The sequence below is a fragment of the Lampris incognitus genome, chromosome 10 (assembly GCF_029633865.1).
Source record: "Lampris incognitus isolate fLamInc1 chromosome 10, fLamInc1.hap2, whole genome shotgun sequence".
NCBI classification, from domain to species: domain Eukaryota; kingdom Metazoa; phylum Chordata; class Actinopteri; order Lampriformes; family Lampridae; genus Lampris; species Lampris incognitus.
Window position 1 is genome coordinate 10354105 of NC_079220.1, and position 25038 is coordinate 10379142.

Genomic DNA, 25038 nt, shown 5'->3' on the forward strand with positions numbered 1-25038 from the left:
TTGGCCAAGTACAATCGGGGAAAAAAAGAAGGGGGGGGGGGGAATAAAAAAAAGAAAGAGAAGTATTTACAATGTAAATACAATCTGCTCATGGGAAGTGGGCCATCTAGTGTGCAAAATAGGCACAAAACAACAGTAATAAGAGTTTAATTATGAGATGCCTTTATTGTAAGTTTTGGAATCCAGTGACACTGACATGAGAAATGATCCCATCCCTCCATCCCCCAAATTTCCATACACAGCCTGAGAGTGAGGGGCCCCAGGGTGGGACCTACCGTGATCCCGCTTGTAGTCTTTAAATTAAACACAGTAGAGATACGACACAGCCAGGTGCATTTCCACAGACGCGCACGACATGCATTCAAAATGGGACTCACTTAAGCGGACGACAGCAATTCTGGTTCGCACGAAAGTTTTGTCTCAAAGAAAGGAAAGGAGGACAAAATTAATACCACTTTTTAAAAAAAAAATGCTTCAATCAGTCTGATATCCAAGCCTTGTCAATACGCATCACATATAGGAGAAAACAAAAATGGCAAAAAAAAAAAAAAGACATACATAGTTCTACTATTCATATCAGGAAAGCCTGCTTAAATATTGAAGTGGAAAGGTTTTTAACTTTGTTTTTCCTTTTAAAATTTTTTTTCAATTAATGGTTTGGTTTAATGAGATTACAATTATCTCACTAAAAAATTATCTCATCTAGGTAAAACTAGGCCTCCTTCACCAGCTGCCGCCTCGCTGTGGTATCCGGGTACCAGTCGAGGGACTCAGTAGGCCGTTGGTCCCATTAGGAGTGGTTCAACATCAGTCCTCCTCGCTGCCGCTGGCCGAGCGCTCCTTGCACAAATGGGACAAAGGAAAAATAGACGGGACAAAGGAAAAATAGACGGGACAAAGGAAAAATAGACTTAACTTTTGATAAAGTTATAGGCAATATCACCGGCATGATGTCACTAAATTCAGTGGTTCTCAATCGACTCCTGGTTTTCTATTCTGCCAGGAAGTTCATTACAATCATCTGTTTTCTCAAATCTCCGATTAGATGGCTGGAATATCTGACTCAACAAGAAGCACTAATTTGATTAACTGAACTAGCTCAGTGGTAATTTCAAACATACTTGTTTATGTGACCCAGCAAGGGACTGATGGAGGATGACGCAGATGCCCCACACAAAAAAAGAGGTTCGAGATAAACCCTCCAATATGTCTGTGTTTTGGTGTTCTCACCTCTTCCTGCTCCTCTTCACTGTCGTCATCGCTCACCACAGGTTTGGCCCTGGCGCCACGGCCTCTTCGGCGTTGCCCTTTCCCTCCTCGCTCTCCCTTCTCTTTCCGACTCAGCTTGATCTTCACCTTCACTGAGCGAGCTGAGAGAAGGGGATCCAAAAGTTCAGCTTGATGTTTGTACTGGAACCTCTCCCCCAGGGGGGACTGGTTCATGAGATCATGTTAATGTTTTAGGTCAAAAGTACGCTCTGCGTATATGGTGTGTTTCAGATACTCACATTCAGACTCAGAGCCTTCATCGACCTCCTCCTCTTCTTCCTCACTTTCCTCACCCTCACTGTCTTCCTCCTTCTCAATCTTCTGCCTCACGCTGGTGAAGACTGACTGGAGCACAATGGAGTCCTCATAGATCTGGAGGTTCACAGAAATGAGATGCAGCACAGGGCAGAGAGAGGTTAATGTAAGTGGATCTCAGTAGTTTTACTGTTGGTAATTTGTGAGAAATTATTACCGCTGGTAATTTGTGAGAAATTACAACATTAAGCAAAAAATACACTACAGGGTTTAGTTTCTCCACCATATTGAGAACAGTCATACAATTCCTTCAACATTTATTTTCTTTAAAAATAAAGTTTGCAATTCTAAATCTCATAAAATGGAAGGACCTTCAAGGGTTTCATGGCCCGTCTTTAAAAAGCCATCTTCTCATACTTTATCACGCTAACTTGGCCCTATCATCAGTAGATATGGATATCCCAGAGGAAAAAAAAGCTTCTATTAAACTTGATCTATCTTTATATTCTAATTTTGATATTTTTATTTGGTTGACACTGAGGACAATTTGCACTTAAACTCCATTACTGTCTTGTTATACTTATAAGACTGTCAAGACCTTCCTCAGAAATGTCTCAGGTGTTTTCAGCTCATGTAGCGCTACTAGTAGGAACACCTGTTAAGTGCCTGGGATATTTCTTTTATGATTTATTTTTCCACCTAGCCAAAGTGAGAAAACCATGCGACCTCAGGTCTAAGCCCCTACAAGTTGGGCCAGAGGCAGCAGCTCACCAGAGACCCCTCCAGGTTGAAGGTCTGGGCGTTCTGACACAGCAGCATCACGTCCTTCTCCAGGTCGTTCAGGCTTCGGTACTTATGGCTGCGGATCCTCTCCTGTGGGTGTAAGGAAAACAGCATTACAGGGTTTTAATAAAGTACAATTAGAATAAAGGGAGAGGGCCAAGTGACCAGATGGGTCATGGTTCAAATCCCAGCACCAGGTAAGAAGCGTAGATTAATGAGTAGCATATTCCCTTAACTCCAATTAAAGTACTCTTAAGCAAAGCACTTATTTGGCTCTGTAGATCCTCAGCGTGAATGTGTGTGACTGTATTTAAGTGAGACGGGGGAAGTACTGAAACATAAAACATTTGACTGGCAAAAACCTTCCCCCCGATAAAATAATGTTCTATACTTATTATTTGCGTGCATGACTTTAAACAATATTTTTGGATTGGCATTTACCTTGATCTTCCTAAAATCCACAGGTTTGCGGATGAGCTCGTAGTACTCTGGCAGCTCCTTACGAGAGGGAAGCTGGATAAAGACCTCGCTCAATTGCCGTCCATTGCTGCTGTGAAACAGGAGCACAGGTAAGCTGGGTTCTTAGTACATAACATTACAGTGATCAGTGATAGTTTCAGTGACACATCCTGCACTACAGGATATAGTTTTCCCTTCAACTGACATGCAAAATAGTTTTCATCGATGACTCTAGATTTCAATTTCAGTCTTACTGCATAAACACAACACCGACTTGTCAATTAGTTAAATCAGCATGTTGTGAAAATCTTGATTCTGCTTTGATAAAGGGGTTTCTTTCAGATAAAACGCAGCCTTCTCACCCATCCTTGTATTTAATGACAGCATCAACAATCTTCTTCATCTTCTTGGTGAGGGAAGGAGGGTTGGGGGAAAGCTTCTCGGCAGGTGGACGGCCACGTTTCTTTGCCTTCTTCACTTCCTCATCCTTCTCCCGTCCTCGACCGCCACTGGAGCTGGGCGTAGCTGGACCGGCATCATGGTCGCGGTCTCTCTTGCGCTTCCTCGTTGTCTTCTTGTGACGCACTTCCTCCTCGATGTCTTCCAGATTGCCCTCTTCTATGGCCTAGTGGAAGGTCATTGATGCCAAATACAACAATGTCAATAAGTCTAAAAACAATTTTATTAAGTAAATAAGGCTAAATGTCAGTTGAGCTGATGTTAGTTTAACAGTTCAATATAGCCAGTGAAGACAGCTCTCCCATCCATCCAGGCCATCTCTGACACACGGTGCACCCGGAAGGCTCTTAGCATCGTGAAAGACCCCACCCATCCTTCCCACATCCACTTCACCCTCCTACCCTCTGGCAGGAGGTACCGGAGCATCCGTGCTGCCTCCGCTGTGAGGTTTCTCAACAGCTGAACACTTAGACCTCCATAAAATGGCTTTTTGACCTTCCTACTCACTGTTCGTGTCAGGTGTGCTTGTGATGTTTAGGTCTGTGAAGTAATTCGTGTTTTTAATGCACTTTTTGCTTTTAACATTTATTGTGTTATTTGTTTTTATGTGGCACTGAGGTCCTTGTGAAACGTAACTTCGTTCCCTTGTATGTATAAGACAATGACAGATAAAAGCAGTCCAAGTCCAAGTCTAAAAACTGTTTCTTCCAAAAACAAGTCATATACTATATATTTTTTCCAAGGCAATTCCTCCCAGTGCTTTACAGTTTAGCGCTTTCATCTCACCTTGAGCCATTGTTTCTCAGTCAGTGAATCGCTGTAGTCCACCTCTTTACGCTGGCGGGAGCCCCTGCCAAACATCTTCTCCTCCTCCTCTTCACAAGTTAGCCTCTCTACCTCAGCGTCATCCTTCAGGATCCAGGCAGGCATGTCATCCTCCTCCATGAGACGAGGTTTTCTCTTGGGGTTGCGGGCCTCCTCACGACGCCTGTCCAGGTCCATGCGCTGGAGAGAAATTGTGTGTGTGTGTGTGTGTGTGTGTGTGTGTGGGGGGGGGGGGGTATCGTGTTGGATGAGTGAAGACTCAGGTTGAGGAAATGTTCTACTTTTTTTGGTGAAGCGTAAAGGGAAATGGGACTGACCATGAACTGCTCAAACTCCTCTTCACTTCTGGCAATCATCTGGTTGACTGTCTCATCATCAGGCACTTCATCTTCCTCCTGTGGTAAAACGAGAAGTTGAGGGTGAGAAGAAGCCAATAGCAGATTTATCTGGTGCCTCAGAGCCAAGTCTCTGAACTAATATAAGTACCAGTATAATCTACATAAAAATAATACACATTAAATCATCAAGGGCTCTTCGACATTTGGCTAATGTAGTTTTTAGATAACGTTTTTATGCTTGTATGCCTCAACTAAGGCTTTACATATTAAATTGATTTAAGTTATTACAGCAACTACAACAAAAGTTGTCACAAGAAACATCTACAGTCAGTAAAAATTTCAGTAGTACTTTTGATATTAGTGGAGAGGATAGAGCATCACTTTGAATGTTAAAAGATAATTATGGAGGAGGAAAATAAACTAAGGAAAACGGAGGGAAGCAAACGGAGGGAAGCAACTGACCAAGGCACCTAAATCCTGGGAAAAGCAGGAAAGAGGCAGGAAACAGGGAAGAGAGAGTAAAAAGGGAAGAGGAGGAGGAATTAAAAAAAAGAATGAACAGGTGGGCTGGCGCATGGGTGGGCGATGTGGAAGCGGGTTCAGATAACACCCACCCACGCCTCCCCAGAGCGGCAGCAGCCCCACCCGAGACCCGACCTCATCCTGCTCCTCGTGTTCCAGAATGGCCTGCAAGAAGGCCCGACGTTCAAAGCCTGAAGACTTCTGGTCGAACATGCCGGCTTGGATGACCTTCTGGTCCACGTTCAGTTTGTACTTGGCCGCTGCCAGGATCTTCTCCTCCACACTGTTGACAGTGCAGAGGCGCAGCACGCGGACCTCATTCTGCTGGCCAATACGATGGGCTCTGTCCTGGGCTTGTAAGTCCTATCAGAACATACAGAATGCATCTGAATTATCAATTCAGGTGTGGTGTTTGCTATCTTTGTTGAAGAGATACGAAGAAATTTCAACATGAGATATACCAAACTACCAGACCGAGTCCTGTCTTTATTATCTTGTCAAGATTTAAATTTTCTCCCCAATTATACCTGGCCAATTACCACTCTCCCACCGCCTCTTCCGAGCCGGGGAGGGCTGCAGACTACCACATGCCTCCTCCGATACATGTGAAGTCGCCAACCACTTCTTTTCACCTGACAGTGAGGAGTTTTGCCAGGGGGACGTAATGCGTGGGAGGATCACGCTATTCCCCCCAGTTCCCCCTCCCCCCTGAACAGGCACCCCAACAGACCAGAGGAGGCGCTAGTGCAGCGACCAGGACACATACCCACATCCGGCTTCCCACCTGCAGACACGGCCAATTGTGTCTGTAGGGATGCCTGACAAAGCCGGAGGTAACACAGGGATTCGAACCGCGATCCCTGTGTTAGTAGGCAACGGAATAGACCACTACGCGACCCGGACACCCAAGATTTAAAAATTTAAGTGAAATTTTAGTGAAATGGCACATCATGGTATTGTAACACAATATTGGAGACGTGCACAGTGAGGAATAACCAGAAACAAGTAGATACTAAACTTCCTATACTGGAATGAATGACTTTTTCCAAAGCAGTACCTGATGTGGGTTCCAGTCACTGTCAAAGATGATGACAGTGTCAGCAGACTGCAGGTTGAGGCCCAGGCCTCCAGCCCTGGTGCTGAGCAGGAACACAAAGTACTCTGAGGCGGGGTCATTGAACGTTTTCAACAGCATGCCACGGTCCTCTGCCTTGGTGGTTCCTTTGTATGAACAGACCAATGCGTTAAAAATTAAATCCCCAAAAGATAGTGGTGGTCAGGTGACTAGAAAAGCCTTACACAGACTTCAACTGTGAAGGAGATGGTGTGGTATGTAGAGGAATGGCCCCTGACACTTATATTCAAGCCGTAACAGCTTATTTAAACCCAAAAAGAAAGCTATTAGCATAATATACAAAACATGGCCACCAACACAGCTCTGTATAAACAGTACAGAAAGAGTCAATTTTATGATTTGGCTCAGAGAAAAAAAGCTTTAGTTAGACATTTGTGCCATTAATTCTCCACCTCCCCTTTTCTTACCATCCAGACGCAGGTACTTGAAGTTGCGGTAGGCAAAGTAGTCCTCCATGATGGTCATGAGTGACGTCATCTGACAGAAAAGCAGCACTTTGTGGTTGGTGGCCCTAAGCTTGGGCAGGATACGATCCAGCAGCTCGAACTTCCCAGAGGAACGGTATAGGTCGGGGCTGGAAGGGCAGGGGGAGAGAGATGGGTGGGTAGGATGAATGAGGAGGCCAAAACACAAACAAAAAACACGCATACACACAGAAAATACAATACAAAAAATTGAAACCAAGGTTCACTTACCCACTTACTATTCCACCAGAATAACCAAGGTGTTCAGAGAAAGATTCCTGTCAGATGATAAGTCAACTATTAAAACTCACTCATTTTCAGCCACATTCTCACCAGAATTTGATTCCTGCACTGCACATCCCTGTGTAATCCTTTGCAACATTGCAGCCTTATTCATAGTTCATTAATAGTTTGAATGAATCTGTACCTCAATGTGCTGGAACATGTAGGGGTGGTTGCAGATCTTCCTGAGCTGCATGATAGTGTTCATTAGGGTCTTTGTACCACCTTTACCCTGGAAGAGGAAAGTAATTGTAAATGTAAGTTCTATCCATCCATTATCCAAGCTGCTTATCCTAGGTAGGGTTGCAGGATGCTGGAGCTTATCCCAGCAATTACAGGCTAGGAGACACCCTGGACAGGCCACCAGTCCATCAGAGTAAATGTAAGTTATAGAATACAAATTTAGGACTTACTTTGGCTAATGATTATTTTTGAGGGAATGCTGATTAAGATCACTATTTATCAAATGAGATTCCTGTATCCTAATCAATATTTTACATACCAACAAAATAAGGTCTTGCTGTAAGTGGGGAGTGGGGTGTGCTTGAACATGTCTCGGGTTAGCCTAATTGGCTCAAGACAGGTTATAACATAGCTTTACCCCGACAAAGGCACAGCCAGGAGAGAGCTGAAGACTACAGGACATGGACCTGCATAGCTCTCTCCCCACGGACACACTTTTGAATAGATGTGTATATTTAGTCTTTTAACATGTTTTTCAAACTCTGGTGTTGGGCTGTGCGATATGACAATATACACTGATGAGCCAAAACATTTATGACCACTCATAGGTGAACCGAATAACATTGATCATCTCCAAACAAGGGCACTTGTCAAGGTCTGGGTAGATTCGATGGTAAGCGAACAATCAGTTCCTGTAGTCAATGTGTTGGATGCAGGAGAAATTGGCAGGAGTAAAGACCTGAGCGATTTTGACAAGGGCCAAATTGTTATGGTCAGACGACTGGGTCAGAGCATCTCTTGAAACGTCAAGGCTTGTGGGGTGCTCCCGGTCAGCAGTTGTGAATACCTACAAACAGTGATCCAAGGAGGGACAAACCACAAACCGGCGACAGGGTGTCGGGTACCCCAGGCTCATTCATGCTTGAGAGCAATGAAGGCTATCCCGTCTGCTCCGAACCAACAGAAGATCTACTGTGGCATAAGTCACAGAACATTTTAATTATAGGAGGGATGGGTCACAACACAAAGTGCATCGCACCCTACTGCGTATGGGGCTGCATAGCCACAGACCCATCAGAGTGCCCATGATGACCCATCCACTGTCGAAAAGTGCCTACAATGGGCACATGAGCATTAGAAATTGGAGCAGTGGAAGGTCATCTGGTCCAATGAATCCTGATTTCTTCCAGATCACATGGATGGCCATGTACGTGTGCGCCGTTTACCTGGGGAAGGGATGGCACCAGAACGCACTGTGGGAAGACGACAAGCAGGTGGAGGGAGTGTGATGCGCTGGGCAATGTTCTGCTGGGAAACCCTTGGTCTGGCCGTCAATATGACACATGCCACCTACCTAAACATAGTTACAGACCAGATACATCCCTTCATAGGAATGGTATTCCCTTGATGGCAGTGTCCTCTTTCTGCAGGATAATGCACACCGCCACACTGCACACATTGCTCAGGAATGGTTTGAGGAACACGAAGTGTTCAGGGTTTTGCCCCAGCCAACAAATTCTCCACAGCTCAATCTGATTGAGCATCTGTGAGATGTGCTGGACCAATGAGTCCGATCCACAGCAGCTCCACCTTGCAACTAATGTTAATGTTTTGGTGCCAGATACAGCAGGACACCTTCAGGGGTCTTGTAGAGTCCATGCCTCGGCAGGTCGGTGCTGTTTTGGTGGCACACGGAGAATCCACAGCTTATTAGGCAGGTGGTCATAATTTTTTGGCTCATCGGTGTATATCATGTGACGATGGAAAAACATCCATCATTTCATATTCTGCTCTATCATTTATTTCATTGTGTCACAAGTCACACTTTTTTTATGGCAATATTTTTCATCCTTTTGCAAGGATTACATTAATTAATTATTCTTATTGGCTTTTTATTCACAAAGTGTTTATTGCACTTATGTATGAACATAACTAGTGTAGTTGTCGTCAACTCTCCACCGCTGTCCGTCTCTCCTCCGCTTCACTGAGCTCTGCGTGGAAGGGCTGAGCCCTGCTCGCAGTAAAACAGAAAGCGGAGGCAAGGAGACAAGAAACTAACGTGACCATAAATGGCAAAAAGCAGTAGAGTCTGTTTATTTATGTTTTTACCGAACTTATGTGCACTCGTTTCATTTCTGCTAAGTGTGAGAGTTTCTACTGCGTTTTGCTGTCATGGTCGCACTACTCTCCTCTGCCCTCTGTGGTTCAGCGACGGCGTGTGGAGGCCTACTTACTACAGTTTGTGTGGAGGGCCTGGGGGCACGGACCAGAAACTATTTATTCATTGCATTTACAGAAAATGTGATATATCGTGGTATCGTTATCGGGATATGAAATGACTTATATTCGGAATATGAGATTTCGGTCATATCACAAAGCCCTCCTCTGGTGTTTTTAAGTTTTGATAAATGGATGTGTCCTCACAGACCATCTGAGTCCTGCGCCCTGGTTCGGGCGCAGATTTGACACTGCATTTAACGAGAGACTTGGAGAGACGCTTCCTCCTCTTACCTTCTTGTCTTTTTCTGATCCATCGGTGAGCAGGACGCCTTTGGCTTGCATGTGTCTGTAGAGAACCCTCTGCAAAGCCGACATGTCGCACTTAATCACATACTCCACCTGAAAGACAACAAAGGAGAAATTAAGGAAAACAAACCATGTAATATCAGTTGATAAAATATGAGAACTATGTCTGCAACACAAAACATTATTTCAACATACATGACATTCAATAACTATGAAAGTGAACATTAAATAGTTGTAAAAGAACCTTCTCAGGCAGCTGAGCCTCCACTTCCTTCTTGAGTCGGCGAAGCAGGAAGGGTCGAAGCACCTTGTGAAGACGGCGGATGATCAGAATGGTCTCTTCTTCATTCAGGTCCACCTAGAAGGAAAAGAGAAAGCAAGATAATTGACACGTTCAGTGCTCTAACAATTAATAATTGAAGAACACAAACCCCAACACAAACATTTATTGTGGGGAAATTGGAATCATGGCTTCAGTTTCATTCATCAACTTCTCTAAATAAATCAAAACCTAAACATCTAATCAATTGATCTCATAGGATGTCAAATATCTGCTTTCCTTTAAAATTAGTTATCATTTTTGCTGATTATTTTCTCATCATTTTATGAGAGAAAGTGTAATTTTTCAAACAAACAGCGACCATCTCATTTTGGAACTTATTAATTTCTCTGGCCAAGAACAAGTGAAGACATGGCGCATCATCCACCTGAGAAAAATCTGGAGACTGAAACGCACCTTCTCACCAGTCATGGCGAAGGGGGCATTGAACCATTGTTCAAAAGTGCTGCAGCTCTTGAAGATGGTGGGAAGGAGGAAGTTTAGCAGCGCCCACAGCTCAGGCAGCTTGTTCTGCAGCGGAGTGCCTGTCAGCAGAACACGACGAGGTGCCAAGTAGTGTGTGTTCAAAACCTGAGTCAGCTTACAGTGGTGGTTCTTCATACGATGGCCCTCATCAACAATCATATATTTCCAGCGAAGCTTCAATAAGAAACACAGTGCAGCAGGGTAAGAAGGTAGGTTTTTCCATAAAAGTTCATTTATGAGTGAGGGCAAAGAGATACCACAAATTCAGGGTTCACACTCCTTTCAGGAATTCATTTTCCAGGACTTTTCAAGGACATTCTCCAGTAGTTGCTCATAGAAGGTCATGTTATTCAGCATGAACTGAAGAATATTAAAATATTATTCAGTGATATATATAAGTGGAGACCTCAGTGGGCTTTTCGGCTGGACAATGATCATACCACTGCCCAAATTTCAAGCACTAATGTGCTTAAAAATACAGGTCTATAAATTTCCAGGTTTTCCAGGATGCATGGGAATCCTGAAACCTTGTTCTGTAAATGGTGTTGCTGCCCTTCATGAATTTATCCACAACTGGGTGTGAGCTGCTATGATGCATTTGATGGAGGATGAAGATGGCGCCATACCTTAGCCAACACTTGCTTGTCCTTGATGATGTATTCATACGTGGTGAGGAGCACGTTGAATTTGCCACTTCGCAGAATGGGAATAAAAGCACGACGTGCAGCTGGGGAACCCTAAAAATAACCAAATTCCATTGAACGCCACTGTCAATTCATGAACACAAACATGTTATTTCATCTAACGATGCAAATTTAAAGTTGACCAACTTTAAAAAGGGCACCATGAGATAATGAATAGAACACGGTGTGACTCATGCTTGAGCAAACAGACTACATTTCAAAAAGGAGATCAAAAAGTCACTGACCTTGTAGGAGACCTTCACAACAGACGGTGCCCACTTATCAAACTCATAGACCCAGTTAGATAGTGTTCTAAAAACAGTCGGGACAGAAAATTGATTTAGAATATGCTTTCTGCTGCCATCTGTGGGCATAAATCAAAAACACCTTGTAGAGTAGAATTAATACTAAGGAATATTTGCATCCGGTTGAACCTGTCAGTTCAAACTCATATCAAAGGACTAATGTCACAGTCCACTATTTATGTATATTAGTTATTTTTCAAGTTTGTGTTTTCCCCAACAATCTTATAGACCAGCGGTTCCCAACCTGGGGTCCGCGCACTCCTTGGGGGGGGGGGGGTGAGAGCCCAGGGGGTGCGTGAGGCTTTGTCTGCTTTGGGGGGGGGGGATTACAGGGGGTGCACGGGGCATTTCTGCTCTGAGATTGTCAAAGTGCACACGTTAAATAAAAGCATAATAACTCACTTACTGGATAATCTATTTTATACAAAAGTCTGTACATAAAAGCATTTAAAAAGATACATTTCTGGTCAACCTCCCCTTCTAAAATGTAGTTGGGCTACACCTAGTAACCACACCTCTGTGACCCGTCAATCTGCGCTATCAAACTGTGAGCGGGTAGTGTTGTCAGGTAGCTCCTCAGCTAGCAGCTAATGTCAGTCGTCTTGGTTTGTTGCTGCAGGCAGCAGCAGCACTTTATGAATGAAACAACATGGCTGAGAAACATAAAAATGCAGCTGACTCGGCGTCAAGAAAGAAAGTAAGGCTTTATTTCGAGAGCTACCCTAACTTTGGTTTTATAGAAGGACAGGACAAGTCTGGGCCAGAATGTGTCATGTGTTCAGAGAAACCAGCTCATGACAGCATGAAGCCAAGCAAAATTAAACCACACCAAGAGACAAAACACCAAGAGACTATTGGGGAAAGTCAGGAATTGTTTGAGAGGAAAAAGCAGGTGGCGCTATCAAGAAGCTCCGCCGACATCAGAAAAGCATTTGAACCAGCAGGCAGTGATTTGCAGAGCCACGGAGGCATCATGTGAGTGTTGGCTATTAATTGCCAAGGCTAAAAAGCCACACACTGTTGGAGAGCAGCTTATCAAACCCACCTGTTTGAACACTGTAGAGTGGCTGTGTGGCCCACATGCGGTTGATAAAGTGAAAACCGTCCCACTCTCTGCCAACACCGTCAAAGACAGAATTGATAAATGGATCAGAACCAGCTGCACGAGAAGCTTAGGAACGGTCCCTTTGCCATTCAGCTGGATGAGACGACAGCAGTGTCAGACGAGTCCGTGCTCATCATTTATGTCCAATACCTTGATGGTGATGACTTGAAACAAGACATTCTTATGTCTACCGATCGAACCGCAACAATAGCAGGCCAGGATATTTTTATGGCTGTGGACTCCTGTCTCTCATCCAACAATCTGCCCTACGAGAACCTTGTTGCATGCAGCACGGGTGGGGCTGCAGCTATGATGAGCTTGCTGACCTTCAAGCTGACTCGGGGTCAAAGAAATATTTCCAAGAGAACGGATACAAAGTTTTAGATAGTCAAAGGACACGCTGTGGCACCCAGACTGGCCAAACATGCAGTTACAAGGGTTATTCTGCCATTCAGCACTACATATGTGTCTGAGACAGCCTTCAGTGCCCTTGTAAAAGCCCGCACCAGACTTGATGTACACCAGGAGTTTAGGCTGGCTGTCACAAGCATCGCACCTGACAATCCATCCCTGGTCAAAGGCATGCGAGCCCAAGGTGGCCATTAGTTTCTGAATGAACAGGATGGCACAGACTCAGTAAAAAAATATCAGGAAGAAGTTGTTACTGTGTGTGCCAAAATAACACACACTGCCTGTCAAACAAACAAACAAACAAACAAACAAACAAACAAACAGCGTTATTGGTTTATGAATGACTCAGACTCAGTAAAAATGTTACTGTTAGAGCCAAGATAACACATAGGCCTAACGTCTGTCAAAAAACAGTGTTCACAACTTTACATGATGTGCATGTGGATGTGAGATGTCAGATTATAACAGTACTAATATGTTGTTGTTTCAATGAGCCTGGGTCAAGATGATAACTAGTACTATGTTGCTTTTCAGTGAGCCCAAGTCAGATAACAGGCCTACTCTGTTGGGTTGTTAAAAGAAAATTTAAAAAAAGTTAAGCTTATACAAGACAAGAGACATTTGAACATGTGTTCTGAGGATGGAAATGAGACATTTATTGAAGATAAAGTTGGAAAACATTAGAATCGATGTTAATTTTTGCAAATAAATATTTGGAATGAATCACCTTTCTCTTGGCGTTTGTGTGCGGGCCGGGGGGGGTTCCAAGGAAAAAAGGTTGGGAACCACTGTCATAGACAACCACGTTTTCTGAATCTAAGTCAGACATGAATGAAGAGGTGTTGTCTGTACTTACGAGAGCGGCACAATGATAAGGAAGGGCCCATTGATGCGTTTGTACTCCATGAGGTAGGTGATGAGGGCAATGGTCTGGATTGTTTTTCCCAGGCCCATCTCATCAGCCAGGATGCCATTCAGGTTGTTGTTGTATAGTGACACCAGCCACTCCAGACCTTTGATCTGAACAGGCGGGAGGGGGGTTAGCAAGAGCCTGCTCTGCTCACATGGTAAAAATTCAAGTGACAAGGTGAAAATTTAAGCAACTTTTTTTGTGATAATTCAAGAAATATCACTTCCGATAACACCATATGAACATTAATTTTTTCAGGAAAAAAAACAACAACAGTCATTCTGTTGTATGGTTGACAAAAAGTGTACCTGGTATTGTTTAAGCTGGCCATTTACTAGAAGTGAGGACTGCTTGTCCACTTTCTCAGTAACTGCATGGGCCACAGCGTAGTAGGACTGCAGGCCTCTGGCAAAGGCTGCATTACCGTACTCATCATCTACATCCTGCTTTGCATGTCTAGTGGGAGAGGTGGGGGAAATAAAGTGAGGCAAGGAGAGAAAACAACAATGAACAACTGAAGTAATCATCCAACAGGAAATGTGAAGTCATCTGACATCCAATGAGAGATGTAATATTCAATATTCCTCTAACTATCCGGGAATCCGCCGCAGTCGAGAAGCGAACTTGGGTCTCCCGCACCACTGTCGACTACATTAACCAGTTGACTAAAGGGTCCGACCTGTTAGCCAACCGGCAGCGAGTCTAGTCATTCGTGGTTGTTACACTACCCCCCTCCTTTGGGAAGCGCATCTCCGTGCTTCAGCATACCAGCTCCCTCACGCCTCTGGGCGCACGCGCTTCCGATGGCCTCACGGTTTCACCATCCCACTTCTGACACCAAAGTAGCGAATTCAGGGGGCAGCCGGGAACCATCACAGCCGGGATGTGAACCCGGGTCGCCCGCACCACAGGCGACTGCGTTAACCAGTCAACTAAAGGGTCCGACCCGTTAGCCAACCGGCCAGCGAGTCTAGTCATTCATGGTCGTTACACTATAAGTTTTTTACTTATTGTTGTCATTGTTTATTATCTCCATCTAAAAAGCAGTTAGAACTAAGGGTCAGATCCAGAGTAACACTTCTGGTGCTAGTACTACTTCACCTCTTGCTCAAGGACACTTAAATGAGACAGAGAATTTGGCCATGGTGGACTGAACCAAAGTCCTTCAACCGAAGGCCAGTCTCCTCACCGAGCTATCATGCTACCCTTAATTTCCATAGTTCTATCATAGACAGGGTTCATTGTGTCCTCGTCAACTGTATCTTAAAGCCAATCCATGCTTTCACCACCACTATCCTGGCAAGGTCAGGCCAGGTTTTGAAATGTGTTTGACTTGGTCACATTCCGGGTTGGCATGGCTAGTTTCAACGATACGGATACAGTTAAACTGTGGAGAAAAAACAATAAGATCTCCAAGGTGTTGCCTTACTCAATGATGTGCTGGACATCCACTTCAGATACATCTTCACTGTCAGGGTCAGGAATCTTCTTCTTCTCCTCTGCCAGGGCAGAGGGATGGGGCTGTTCATCATCTTCCTCCTGAGAGGAAAACAAATGGGAGGTTTAAAAAAAAAAAAACTTGAAGATACTCCTCAAAGTTTAGCTTTGGGATTTAAGAGTAATATACCTCCTCTTCCTCTTCTTCTGAATCACTATCTTCACTGTCAGAGCGTGGAGCCACTTCATACCTGCAGAAAAGTAACATGTTAATCAGCGTCTATGACGAAAGGCCACCTATGTCAGTAAAATGTTGTCCTTACATGATGTACAAAGGAGCTTTCTAACTCCTTTTTTTACTACTTAACAATAATATACTCCTTAGATACAACTACAATATTATTATTATATTATTATTATTAGTTAATTATGACCTGGATGAATGAGAACATTCACAGACACCAACTACAATATTACCATCCAAGACAGGATAACTGTAGCTGTCATTTCATACCAGAAAACAGCCAAATTATCTCATTTTCAGAAGTTAAAAAGTAGACATTTGACTAACCCAGGGTTCATTTCGAGCCAGGCGTCCAGCTGGCCGGCTTTGGGTGCGTCAACCCCTGTCAAGATCTTCCCACTATCCACATGGATGACCTTCACTGGCAGGTCACTCATCTGACTAGTTTCATCCAATGGCTGTGAGAAGTGAGGGAAGAGACATGGGCATTGAGAAAATGGAGCAAAGAAACATGAAACGAAATGGGAAGAAAAAAATGAGGGAAATAAAAAGGCATAGAAAGCCATAAAAGTCTCTAATATACCCCCTCCATGCTTACCTCTCCATCTGGTCCCAGGGCAGGAGCACCGGCCTCTGTAGACTCTGGCTTCTGGGCAGAACATTCAAAAGTTCAAAAAATGCACAGTGACTCATAGAACACAGACATTATAAATTTCCTGTCATAAACATCATTCACCTTCTTCTTTTTCTTCTTCTTCTTCTTCTCCTTGAGGGCTTGTGCAGCTTTGTGGGCCCGCACCAACTCAGTGAGGTTAGCCACATACTCATCTGTCTGCTGTAGCAAGTAGGCCAGCCGCTTGTCTTTCTTCTGATCAATCAGTTTACGGTAACCTTCCTCATCTTCGGCCTTAGAGAAGACGCACAATTTTACAATGCTGTGTGCTGGACAATATGCAAAAAATGATGCTGTACTAGAGCCCATATTCCCATTATACCCTATATTTGAAGATCCTTAGTAAACCAAACAATCATCCGTTTTATTTTTTACAAGCCTGTCTTGATATGGTGGAAAATGTTGACTTTTACACATGTCTGCTGCTGCTGCTCATCAGCAGACTCCTAACTGGAGGGAATTCTTTACTTTTTAATGCCAACATGCAATGGGGACTGGTAGCATCACTAGCAAGAAAGAAAATTACCATATGGTGGATAAAAAAACAGCTGCTGGTTAAATCTGATAATGTTTGATGTATGTCTATGTCTGGACAACTCTTACCATCAGCCTCCGCATTCTCTCCTTCTCAATGCGCTCATTCTCTTTCTTCTGCTCTCTCTCTGTGTTGGCATGGTAGGTGGCGACAGCTTTGGTGGCCTTCTGGATCTTGCCTGTGATGGAGCGGTGATACTCCTTGAAGTCCTTGGCATGTTGCAAGATGCTGTTGAGATATTCCTACCAATACAAGACCATACAAATCCATCAATGTCAGGAGCTTTTATTAAACAAATTGGATTGATATTTAAATATATTATTTCAGGACCATGCTACTGTTTTCTATAGACCTGTTACTATCTTTATTATTGCTTTGTCTATGATGTAACATGCAGCAGCTCTCTTGATCAGGTTTATCCAATAAGACAGACCCTTGATCTCAACAGGACAAATAGTAACTTAAAATAAATAAAGGCGCGTAATTGTCATGAAGGATTTGGCCAGTCATGGCTTTGATTAAGTACGATCAACAATTATACAGAATCAGGAACTCCCGCTATCCACCTAACTACCAATACTTTTGTCCCAATGGGTACCTGGTGCTTCTGACGACGTTTGCGCTCCTGTTCAATCTTCTGCTGCTTCTCCAGTTTCTCAGTGATGCGGGCCTCACGTAGTGACTGGCGCTTGCTGCGCTTGTAGGCTTTGGCATTAAGGGCTGTTTCCAGAGCAGTGTCACGACGCATACACACCACCACCTCCTGACGCAGCTGCAAGAAACAGGGACAATAGCTCAAAGTTGTTTTTCCATTGAGGATATTATCTGCATAATTCAGAAAGACACAATACTGGAATGGTGATGGTTTAAAGTTTCAGACTTGGTAGATAACATCCACTCCATCCATTTTCCGAACCGCTTATCCTGCTCTCACGGTCGCGGGGATGCTGGAGCCTATCCCAGCAATCATTGGGTGGCAGGTGGGGAGACACCCTGGACAGGCCGCCAGACTATCACATGGGGCCGACATTTTTTATTTATTTATTCAACCTTTATTTAACCAGGAGGATCCCATTGAGATTGCAAACCTCTTTTTCAAGGGAGACCTGGCCAAGATAGGCAGCACAGTTACAAAATCACACAGCTGCAAAATTACACATTTGAAAACACAAACAAAAGACAAAAAAAAAAATTTTTTTTTGAAAAAAAAGTAAGATACAAGCAGATTATAAAAAACAAGTACATGTTATGAAATCAGCTTCACGTACTCTCAATTTGGATTTAAAACGGCTCAGTGAGATTAACTCCGTAAGTTTCCAGTCATTCTGCAACAAATTCCAGGTTAAAGGTGCAGAATGAACAAAAGCCTTTTTACCCTATTCAGTGCGGGCATATGGAACAGAAAGCAACACATAGTCAAGACAACGAAAGGAGTAAGGGCCAGCACTTCTCAGTTCAGTTAAGTCACAGATGTAGGAAAGCAGTAGACCAAGGATTGCCTTATATATAAAAGTATACCCCACACACACACACACACACACACACACACACACACACACACACACACACACACACACACACACACACACACACTCATTCATTCATTCATACATACACACACCCCCACACACATTCATTCATACCTAGGGACAATGTAGTACGGCCGATTCACCTGACCTACATGTCTTTGGACTGTGGGAGGAAACCGGAGCCCCCGGAGGAAACCCACGCAGACACGGGGAGAACATGCAAACTCCACACAGGACGACCCCCAAGGTTGGACTACCCCGGGGCTCGAACCCAGGACCTTCTTGATGTGAGGTGACCACACTGACCACTGCACCACCGTGCCGCCCGGTAGATAACATGAAGATTCTAAAATGTTCTGTTCCACCTTTCCTGTAGGTCATGTAAATGCATTCTTACCTGTCTCTGGAAGTTCAGCAGCCTAAGGGCTTTGAGCTCAATGTTGGCCTTTGTGCGCAGGTCTCCAGCTAGAGAGCCCGGCAGGTTTTCCAGCTCTTGGATACGATGGGCAATGCGAGCCTGTAGCCTGAAGAAGATAAAATAGTAAAATGACTGACAATACATATGAACATAATTTTCCCCTTTATGTATTTCATCTTAGGATATGGCGCATCAACTCAACCAGAAAAAAAGGTAACGTGTACATTAGCTGACAGTAAATCCAATATTTTTGTGATGAGTTGAGGTCAGTTGTGCTTTTTCTGCTGATTTTACATCAAATGAGTTTGGTTTGGGGGGGGGGGGGTTCGTGCATGAGCCACTTGGCAAATATGTTCAATAAATCTTTTCATTTTAGCTACAATAGTAATCATTATTCACTTGTCATGCAGCATAGTTTTAGCATCAGTATGAGTTGTGATTTTCAGCTAGCAGTTATGTGGACACAAGAGCCAGATATTTTAAAATGGCTTTGAACATGGTTCAGTCAGCTGTCACAACCACATCGATGAGCTTTAGCATTCAAGTAGTCATAAATGGTCCACAGTTCAACATTATTCTGGCAGGTTATCCCATTCTGTCTATCCTTTCTCACCTATACTCTCTCTCCTGCAGGATTTCCACTGGGTCCAGCCCGCGCGGCTTTTGGATGGGGGTTAATCGATTCTGTTTCTGGTGTAGCATCATGGGAGGAGGCTGGGCAGGTTGTCCCGGGGACTGAGTCTGAGGGGGCATGACTGGGGAGGCAGCAGGGGGCACAGAGGGGGGAGCCGGTGAGGGTCTACCTGTTGGTTGAGGTGGTATCAGCTTCTGGGGAGCACTGGATGGGGCAGCAGCATTCACCATTGGTCCTAAAGCAGATGATTCAGAGGAGATATATGTATTACTTGCTTGCCGTCTGAGTGCAAAACACACCACATGCTAATTTAGCCCTTTTTCCTTTGCTTACCTTCAGGCCAGGACTTTGGGGGCCCGTTAGTAGGCTGGCCTTGCATGCCTGGAGGAACACCAGAAGGTCCAGGAGGAGGCATATTTGGACCTACCATGCCTGAAAATATAAACATAAAACAAAAGAAATAAGAACAAAACCATGTCTCGCATCATTTCAAAATGGTGACCCAGCCAAATAATAGATTATCATCCAACCACCAGGGGTCTCTGTTCAACATTCAAATGTTGTAGTTTCTTTGTTTCAAACTGTTGGCTATAATTCTGTGACAAGGAGCATTCGAAATATCAAATGTAAATATATGCCTCAGAGTGTCTTCTGTCTGGATCGTATCTCACCATGAGGTCTATTGTAGTTGGCTTGTGCTGGTCCTGGACCAGCCCCAGGGACGGCTCCAGGCCCACTAGAAGCTGGCATGCTTGACATTGGTTGTTGCTGCATCCCTGGCATGGGCCTCTTGCCTTGCACAGCCATCTGCAGGTGTTCTGGTAGGGGCTGACTCCGCGCCAGCATTTTGTATGCCATGATTTGCGCCCTGAGCTGGTGTAGCTGGTTCTGGTTGAAAGGAGTTGGTCCACCTGACCCACCTGGCCCTCCTCCCGCACCACCAGGCCCACTGGGACCCTGAGGACCGCCACGATTTTGCTGGCCCATTCCCTGACTAGGGTCTCCACTGCCCTCCATGGGCCCAGCCCCAGGTCCAGAGGGACCCCCAGACATCATAGGTCCAGAGGGAGGGCCATTGGCTGGGACAGGGCTTGGGGCATGCTCTGAGCCTCCTAATGGTGAAGGGTAACCTGGGGGAGAACAGACAGGGTGAGGCGAGAAAGATTAACATAGGAACTGTACTATAGCAATACAGTGATTCATAAAAAAACAAAAAACAACAACAAAAAAGAGTAGTTTGGCTAAAGTAGTAGCTTGGCTCTTAATTTGCTTGGGGAAAATAAATTTAGTTCAAGTCTCCAAATACTGGCACCATAACGAGGGTGGATCAAAACTAAATTTTAGTTATAGCTTTAGCTTTAGCTGCCTTAATACAATTTCTGTTACACACAAACACCAAACAACAACACAATTGCATACTGTCAGCCCCCTGTAATTACATGGAAGAAGAGTCAACAGAAAATGTTATCTCAGTGCTCTTTCTATATAGATCTCCCCCTCTTCCCATTCCTTCTCCCTTGGTGGCTGTGTGGTTTTGTAGTTGCAGCTGCTTCTGTTATTGTCTGAAAGGAGAACCCCCCCCCTTCATCTCTCGCCCCTCCCCTTGCTGTCTGCTCAAGCTGCCAAGCGAGCAAACTGACAGTCATGAAAGAGGAGAAACTGGCTAGATGGGTTTACATGCACAATCTGTTCATACATCTGCAATGATTGCATTATCTGTTCTTCCTGCTTGGACTATTTCAGAAAGCAAGAAGGGATTTAGTTAAAAAATGTAAGCTCATACAAATCCACCTCTTTTCTAGACCTTTTCCATCCAATACCTACTTGTACTGCCAACACCTGCTTTGTTTCAGCAACTCCCTGCTTTGTACTCAAATAAATATACTCACCAGTAGGATACCTAGTATGTCCCATCTTTTAATTAGCACAGCCACTGCCTAGCTTCACTAAGCGTGTTCAAATTCCACATCCTGAATTTTGCTGCAGGCCTAGGCATTAAACCCAGCAAACATCATGTCTGACGCAGGACACAGTAACTCCAAGTAGATGAACATACAACACCTGGTGTCTCATAAGTCATGTTTCCATTCAAATACTGAAGCTAATATTCAGATGGATGTTATTTTTAAGACAAATTTTTTAATCAGCAAAAAAACAAAACAAAACAAAAATTATTGGTAACCCTATAATTTACATGCCATTAATTACGTAGTAATTGTGAAGAAATTATGTAGTATGCCACTCACTGTAACAATTTATTCCCATATATTACTGACCAAATCTCTTTATTCTGCTTTTATTTTACTCTATAATTACCCAATAATTCTCGGTAATTCTATTACTACAACTTGTCATTACATTGATTTTACTTTAGTTATTTCTTAGCAATTTCTTCATATTACTATGTAATTTCTTAGCAAGTTTTTCCATTACTATGTAATTAATGGTCTGTAAATTAAAGGGTAACATGAATTATTTGCATGGCTCTGAGCTGTTTCTATGCAATTAAACATTTTCCCTGTTTGCAATACTCAACCAAAAACACTGATGATAAAACGCAGATGGGTAGACAAACATTATCTGCGACTGGTGAAATTCCTAAAACCCATTTGTATCTTTGATTTTCCATTAATTTTTTTAACTAATGATGTCAACTTTCCACTTCAAGCTTGCATGACGCGCATTAGCAACATCTAGGCGTTTCCTTGTATTCAGCTTTTCTTATTTTCACTTTACAATTGTTGCATAAAAGCAGCTTGATGGACACAGCATTAATGTTACATCTTGTAAGTTATTTATAGCAGAAGAATAATCTGTGAAGTGTTACCTTGGGAATGTTGGTCCATAGGGCTAGGAGGGGGTCCCATTCCACTATGTCCTCCCGGTCTCATGCCCATTCCCTTCATCTGGCCATAGCGTGGGTCATCAGGCATTCCCTTCTCATGCATGCCTTCCATGGGCTGCAGAACAAAAACACAATATTCATAATAAACAATTATTTTAGCTCTACAGGTGAGAGAAGTTGTTAAAGTTTGCATCAAGATATTTTATATATCATAAAATATAAATTCTAAGTTTATTTTTCCCAAGTATTATATCAAAAGATAATGTTAATATTAGAACTAGTAAAACATGTTGTTAGCAGTCAAACATTGACAATGACAGGAATACTGGAAAATAATGTTTTTTTCCCCGCCATAGTTAAATCAGTTCATCTGGACACAATGTTTATTGGGAGAAATGTTTCATCATTTATCTAAGTGACTTCTTTAGTCTCAACTGACTGCAGGTATCCCCACCCTTATAAACAATACCGTTGTATAACGACCGAAACCAACGATAGGTTTCATTTGCAAATTGGTGTGACCATTAACTGGAGTTACAATGGCCACGGGTACTAGTCATAGAGGACTGGGGAATAATTGCAATCACAGCATTGTAAGATGGCGATAGATGTACACTTAACCCCCCCCCCCTTCAGTTCAGGGATGATCGTTCCCTCTTCACATAGATGGCCTCTGACTCCCCGTTCAAACCAGCATTCCTCCCTATTAAGGATGTAATCATCCCCATCCTTGAAAGAGCGGCCATTGGCCTGTAAGTGGCTGTAAACCATGGAATCTTGGCCTGACGCATTAGCTCTTCTGTGTCGTGCCATCCTCTTCACAAGGACAAGGTTAGCAGAACACAGAAGAGCTAACTAACACGTCAGGCCAGGACTCCGCAGTCCATGATTTCCTTTCTTGGATTATTGAGCATGCATAAAGACAAGTTTTGTTTTTGTTTTTTGCTGCTTTAAACTCATTTTTATGGCATCAAAATATTATAAACTACAGTCAGCCAGTCAAGTTTACATAACTACCCTAGTATTTTTACACAATCACAATGATCTGTTTGTGGTGCTGGCTGGTTCGGAGGAAAGAGGCAGAGCAAAGCAATGAAAAGTAACAGTTTAGAAAAATCTTATCGGAGGTTTGCTGACACAAATGAGTATCTGTCTTGATGATACTGTAAAAAGTTTTTTTTACTTTGTGCATTTGATGCATGTTATCCTGGGGATATCCTGAGGGTCCTTGTGGGGGGTGGGGGTGTCCAGATCCAGGAGGTCCTGGGCTGGGGCCCATCATGCTATGGGCAGAACCTGGAGAGGGACCGGGGCTTGGCCCCATCATGGATCCTGGCGAGGGTCCAGGACCTGGGGAGGGACCTGGTCGAGGTGTCCCTCCCATTGGGGGGTCCGGGGTGGACATCTCTCAATGGGGACCCGAAGTGTGCAACAGCAGTAAGTACCCCACTGTAGATAGAAAGTTAGATGGTTCAGACACTGGCATAAATTTAAGCTACAACTTGACCAGGCAACATCACGATGTATCCAGTCAGTTAATCATTCGCTAATAATTCAAATATGGGTGAAGGTAAGACTTCCATTTCATTCAATCTACTTCTAAAATGAAAGAAAAGCAGGATTATTTCAATATAACTGCACAAAGATAGATTGATAGATATAGATAATAAAGAAACAAAACCATCCATCTCGTCGCTACAATGTCAACTGACCCCCCATTTAAAGGTTTAAGTGCAGCCAATTAATTACATAACAGGTAGACTGAATTAGAACCTTTGTGTCCCCAGGGCACCTGTTGCTACATTTCGACACAAGTAACGTTCTTTTGAACAACACAGGTCACCAAGAGATCAACAAACCCCTTCCATGCACGGCGGCGGCGGCGGCGGGGGATCACAACGTTTGAAGACATGGCTCGTCAAACTATCACGATGCGCTTCAAACCGGCTATTTTGTTAAGCAGTCTAACGGGTCGAAAAAGGGGTTAACGCTTTATGGACTTCCGGCTCGGCTCGCGCAGTGTTTATATTTACAAGCCACGAGCCCTATTAACGTTAGTCAGGCCCAGGCGGCATTGAACTAAAGCGGGTCACTTCCTCCCCGAACGTTACATATCGCCTCGTTCTCACGCGAACGTATCCTAATTGAGTTAACCGAGCAGAGTAAATATCTACGAAAAGACAAGTGAATTTAGAGAGCGCAACCCCCCTCCCCCCGGGGGGGGGTACGGTTAGCCAGCGAATACGGTTGGCTAGCCTACCGCTAGCAAGCTAGTTCGGTTAGCCTAGCCGGCCATGCTCTTTCAGGGCCGACCGGGAGCGGGGGGGGGGGGGGGAAAGAAGAAGAAGAAAAACGGCTTCTTCTTCTGCGACGGGGTTTTTTTTTTTTGGTTTCGGAGCGGCGATAAAAGGGAAAGGGTTTTTTTTGTTTTTTACAGCATCCTTCGCCGGGACGCCCGATTGATCCAACGCGCCTCCCGTACCCCTGGCTCAGTCCTCCGCTCCAAAAACATTTCCAAAAAACACGTTTCATTCATTGCGCCGCCTGCCGCGCGCGATGTCGGGCGTTCGCCTCTCTCGCCGGCGTTAAAGCCCCCGAGACGCCCGACAACGCGAGCCGCGGTATTCACGAGAAACGCTCGACGAGTTCGACCGTCCGGCAACGGCGTGACTTACAGAAGCGGTGTATTCCCAGGTATTAAACCCCACCGGCAGCAACGTCTCTCGGTTTTTTTTCCCCCTTCTAGCCAGAAACAAAGAGCGACCTGCCCCAGTTCCCCCTCCCGGGTTGACTCTATCACAGCCGCCCCCCCCCCCCCTCCCCTCCCCTCCCCTCCGCAGGCTCGCTGCGCTTCACGCATGCGCCGTTGGCGGCTGCGTTGCAGGGAGGAATGCTGTGCAGGGCGCTGTGACCGGCGTGGGGGGATGGGTGTACACAAAGTGGGGGGAAAAGCACACGGTATGGCGTACGGGAATACATTATCGTTTGTGTTCGTATCCTTTTC

General features: G+C 44.3%; 1 protein-coding gene across 2 annotated transcripts; it reads right to left on the reverse strand.

Moving 5' to 3' along the window:
• Nucleotides 1-139: 139 nt before the first annotated feature.
• smarca4a (SWI/SNF related, matrix associated, actin dependent regulator of chromatin, subfamily a, member 4a) lies at nucleotides 140-24846 on the reverse strand. 2 transcript variants are annotated; one of them, XM_056287980.1, is made up of 34 exons: nucleotides 24710-24846; nucleotides 23218-23483; nucleotides 22017-22149; nucleotides 19861-20319; nucleotides 19523-19621; nucleotides 19169-19424; nucleotides 18535-18661; nucleotides 17207-17380; nucleotides 16677-16850; nucleotides 16137-16307; nucleotides 15999-16046; nucleotides 15728-15858; nucleotides 15347-15407; nucleotides 15149-15258; nucleotides 14028-14175; nucleotides 13666-13829; nucleotides 11234-11300; nucleotides 10932-11042; nucleotides 10237-10479; nucleotides 9745-9858; nucleotides 9486-9593; nucleotides 6937-7023; nucleotides 6741-6787; nucleotides 6453-6619; nucleotides 5968-6131; nucleotides 5046-5273; nucleotides 4368-4445; nucleotides 4012-4230; nucleotides 3129-3391; nucleotides 2749-2854; nucleotides 2296-2397; nucleotides 1509-1641; nucleotides 1231-1370; nucleotides 140-840 (listed from the first exon to the last, which is right to left on the reverse strand). In XM_056287980.1, the coding sequence occupies exons 2-34, from the start codon at nucleotides 23437-23439 to the stop codon at nucleotides 808-810; spliced, it is 4887 nt and encodes a 1628-aa protein (XP_056143955.1). In that variant the 5' UTR covers nucleotides 23440-23483; nucleotides 24710-24846; the 3' UTR covers nucleotides 140-807. The 2 variants fall into 2 exon arrangements, with proteins under 2 accessions (XP_056143955.1, XP_056143954.1); XM_056287979.1 differs by having other exon boundaries at nucleotides 15999-16049.
• Between the last annotated feature and the right edge of the window lie 192 nt (nucleotides 24847-25038).

Coding starts and splice junctions, on each gene's coding strand:
- smarca4a (XM_056287979.1), bottom strand. CDS start 23,439: ATGTCCACCCCGGACCCCCCAATGGGAGGGACACCTCGACCAGGTCCC. Junction 14,176..15,148: donor GATGTCCAGCACATCATTGA/GTAAGGCAACAC, acceptor CTCTCCCACTAG/ACATGCAAAGCAGGATGTAG. Junction 1,642..2,295: donor TCAACCTGGAGGGGTCTCTG/GTGAGCTGCTGC, acceptor GTGAACCTCCAG/ATCTATGAGGACTCCATTGT.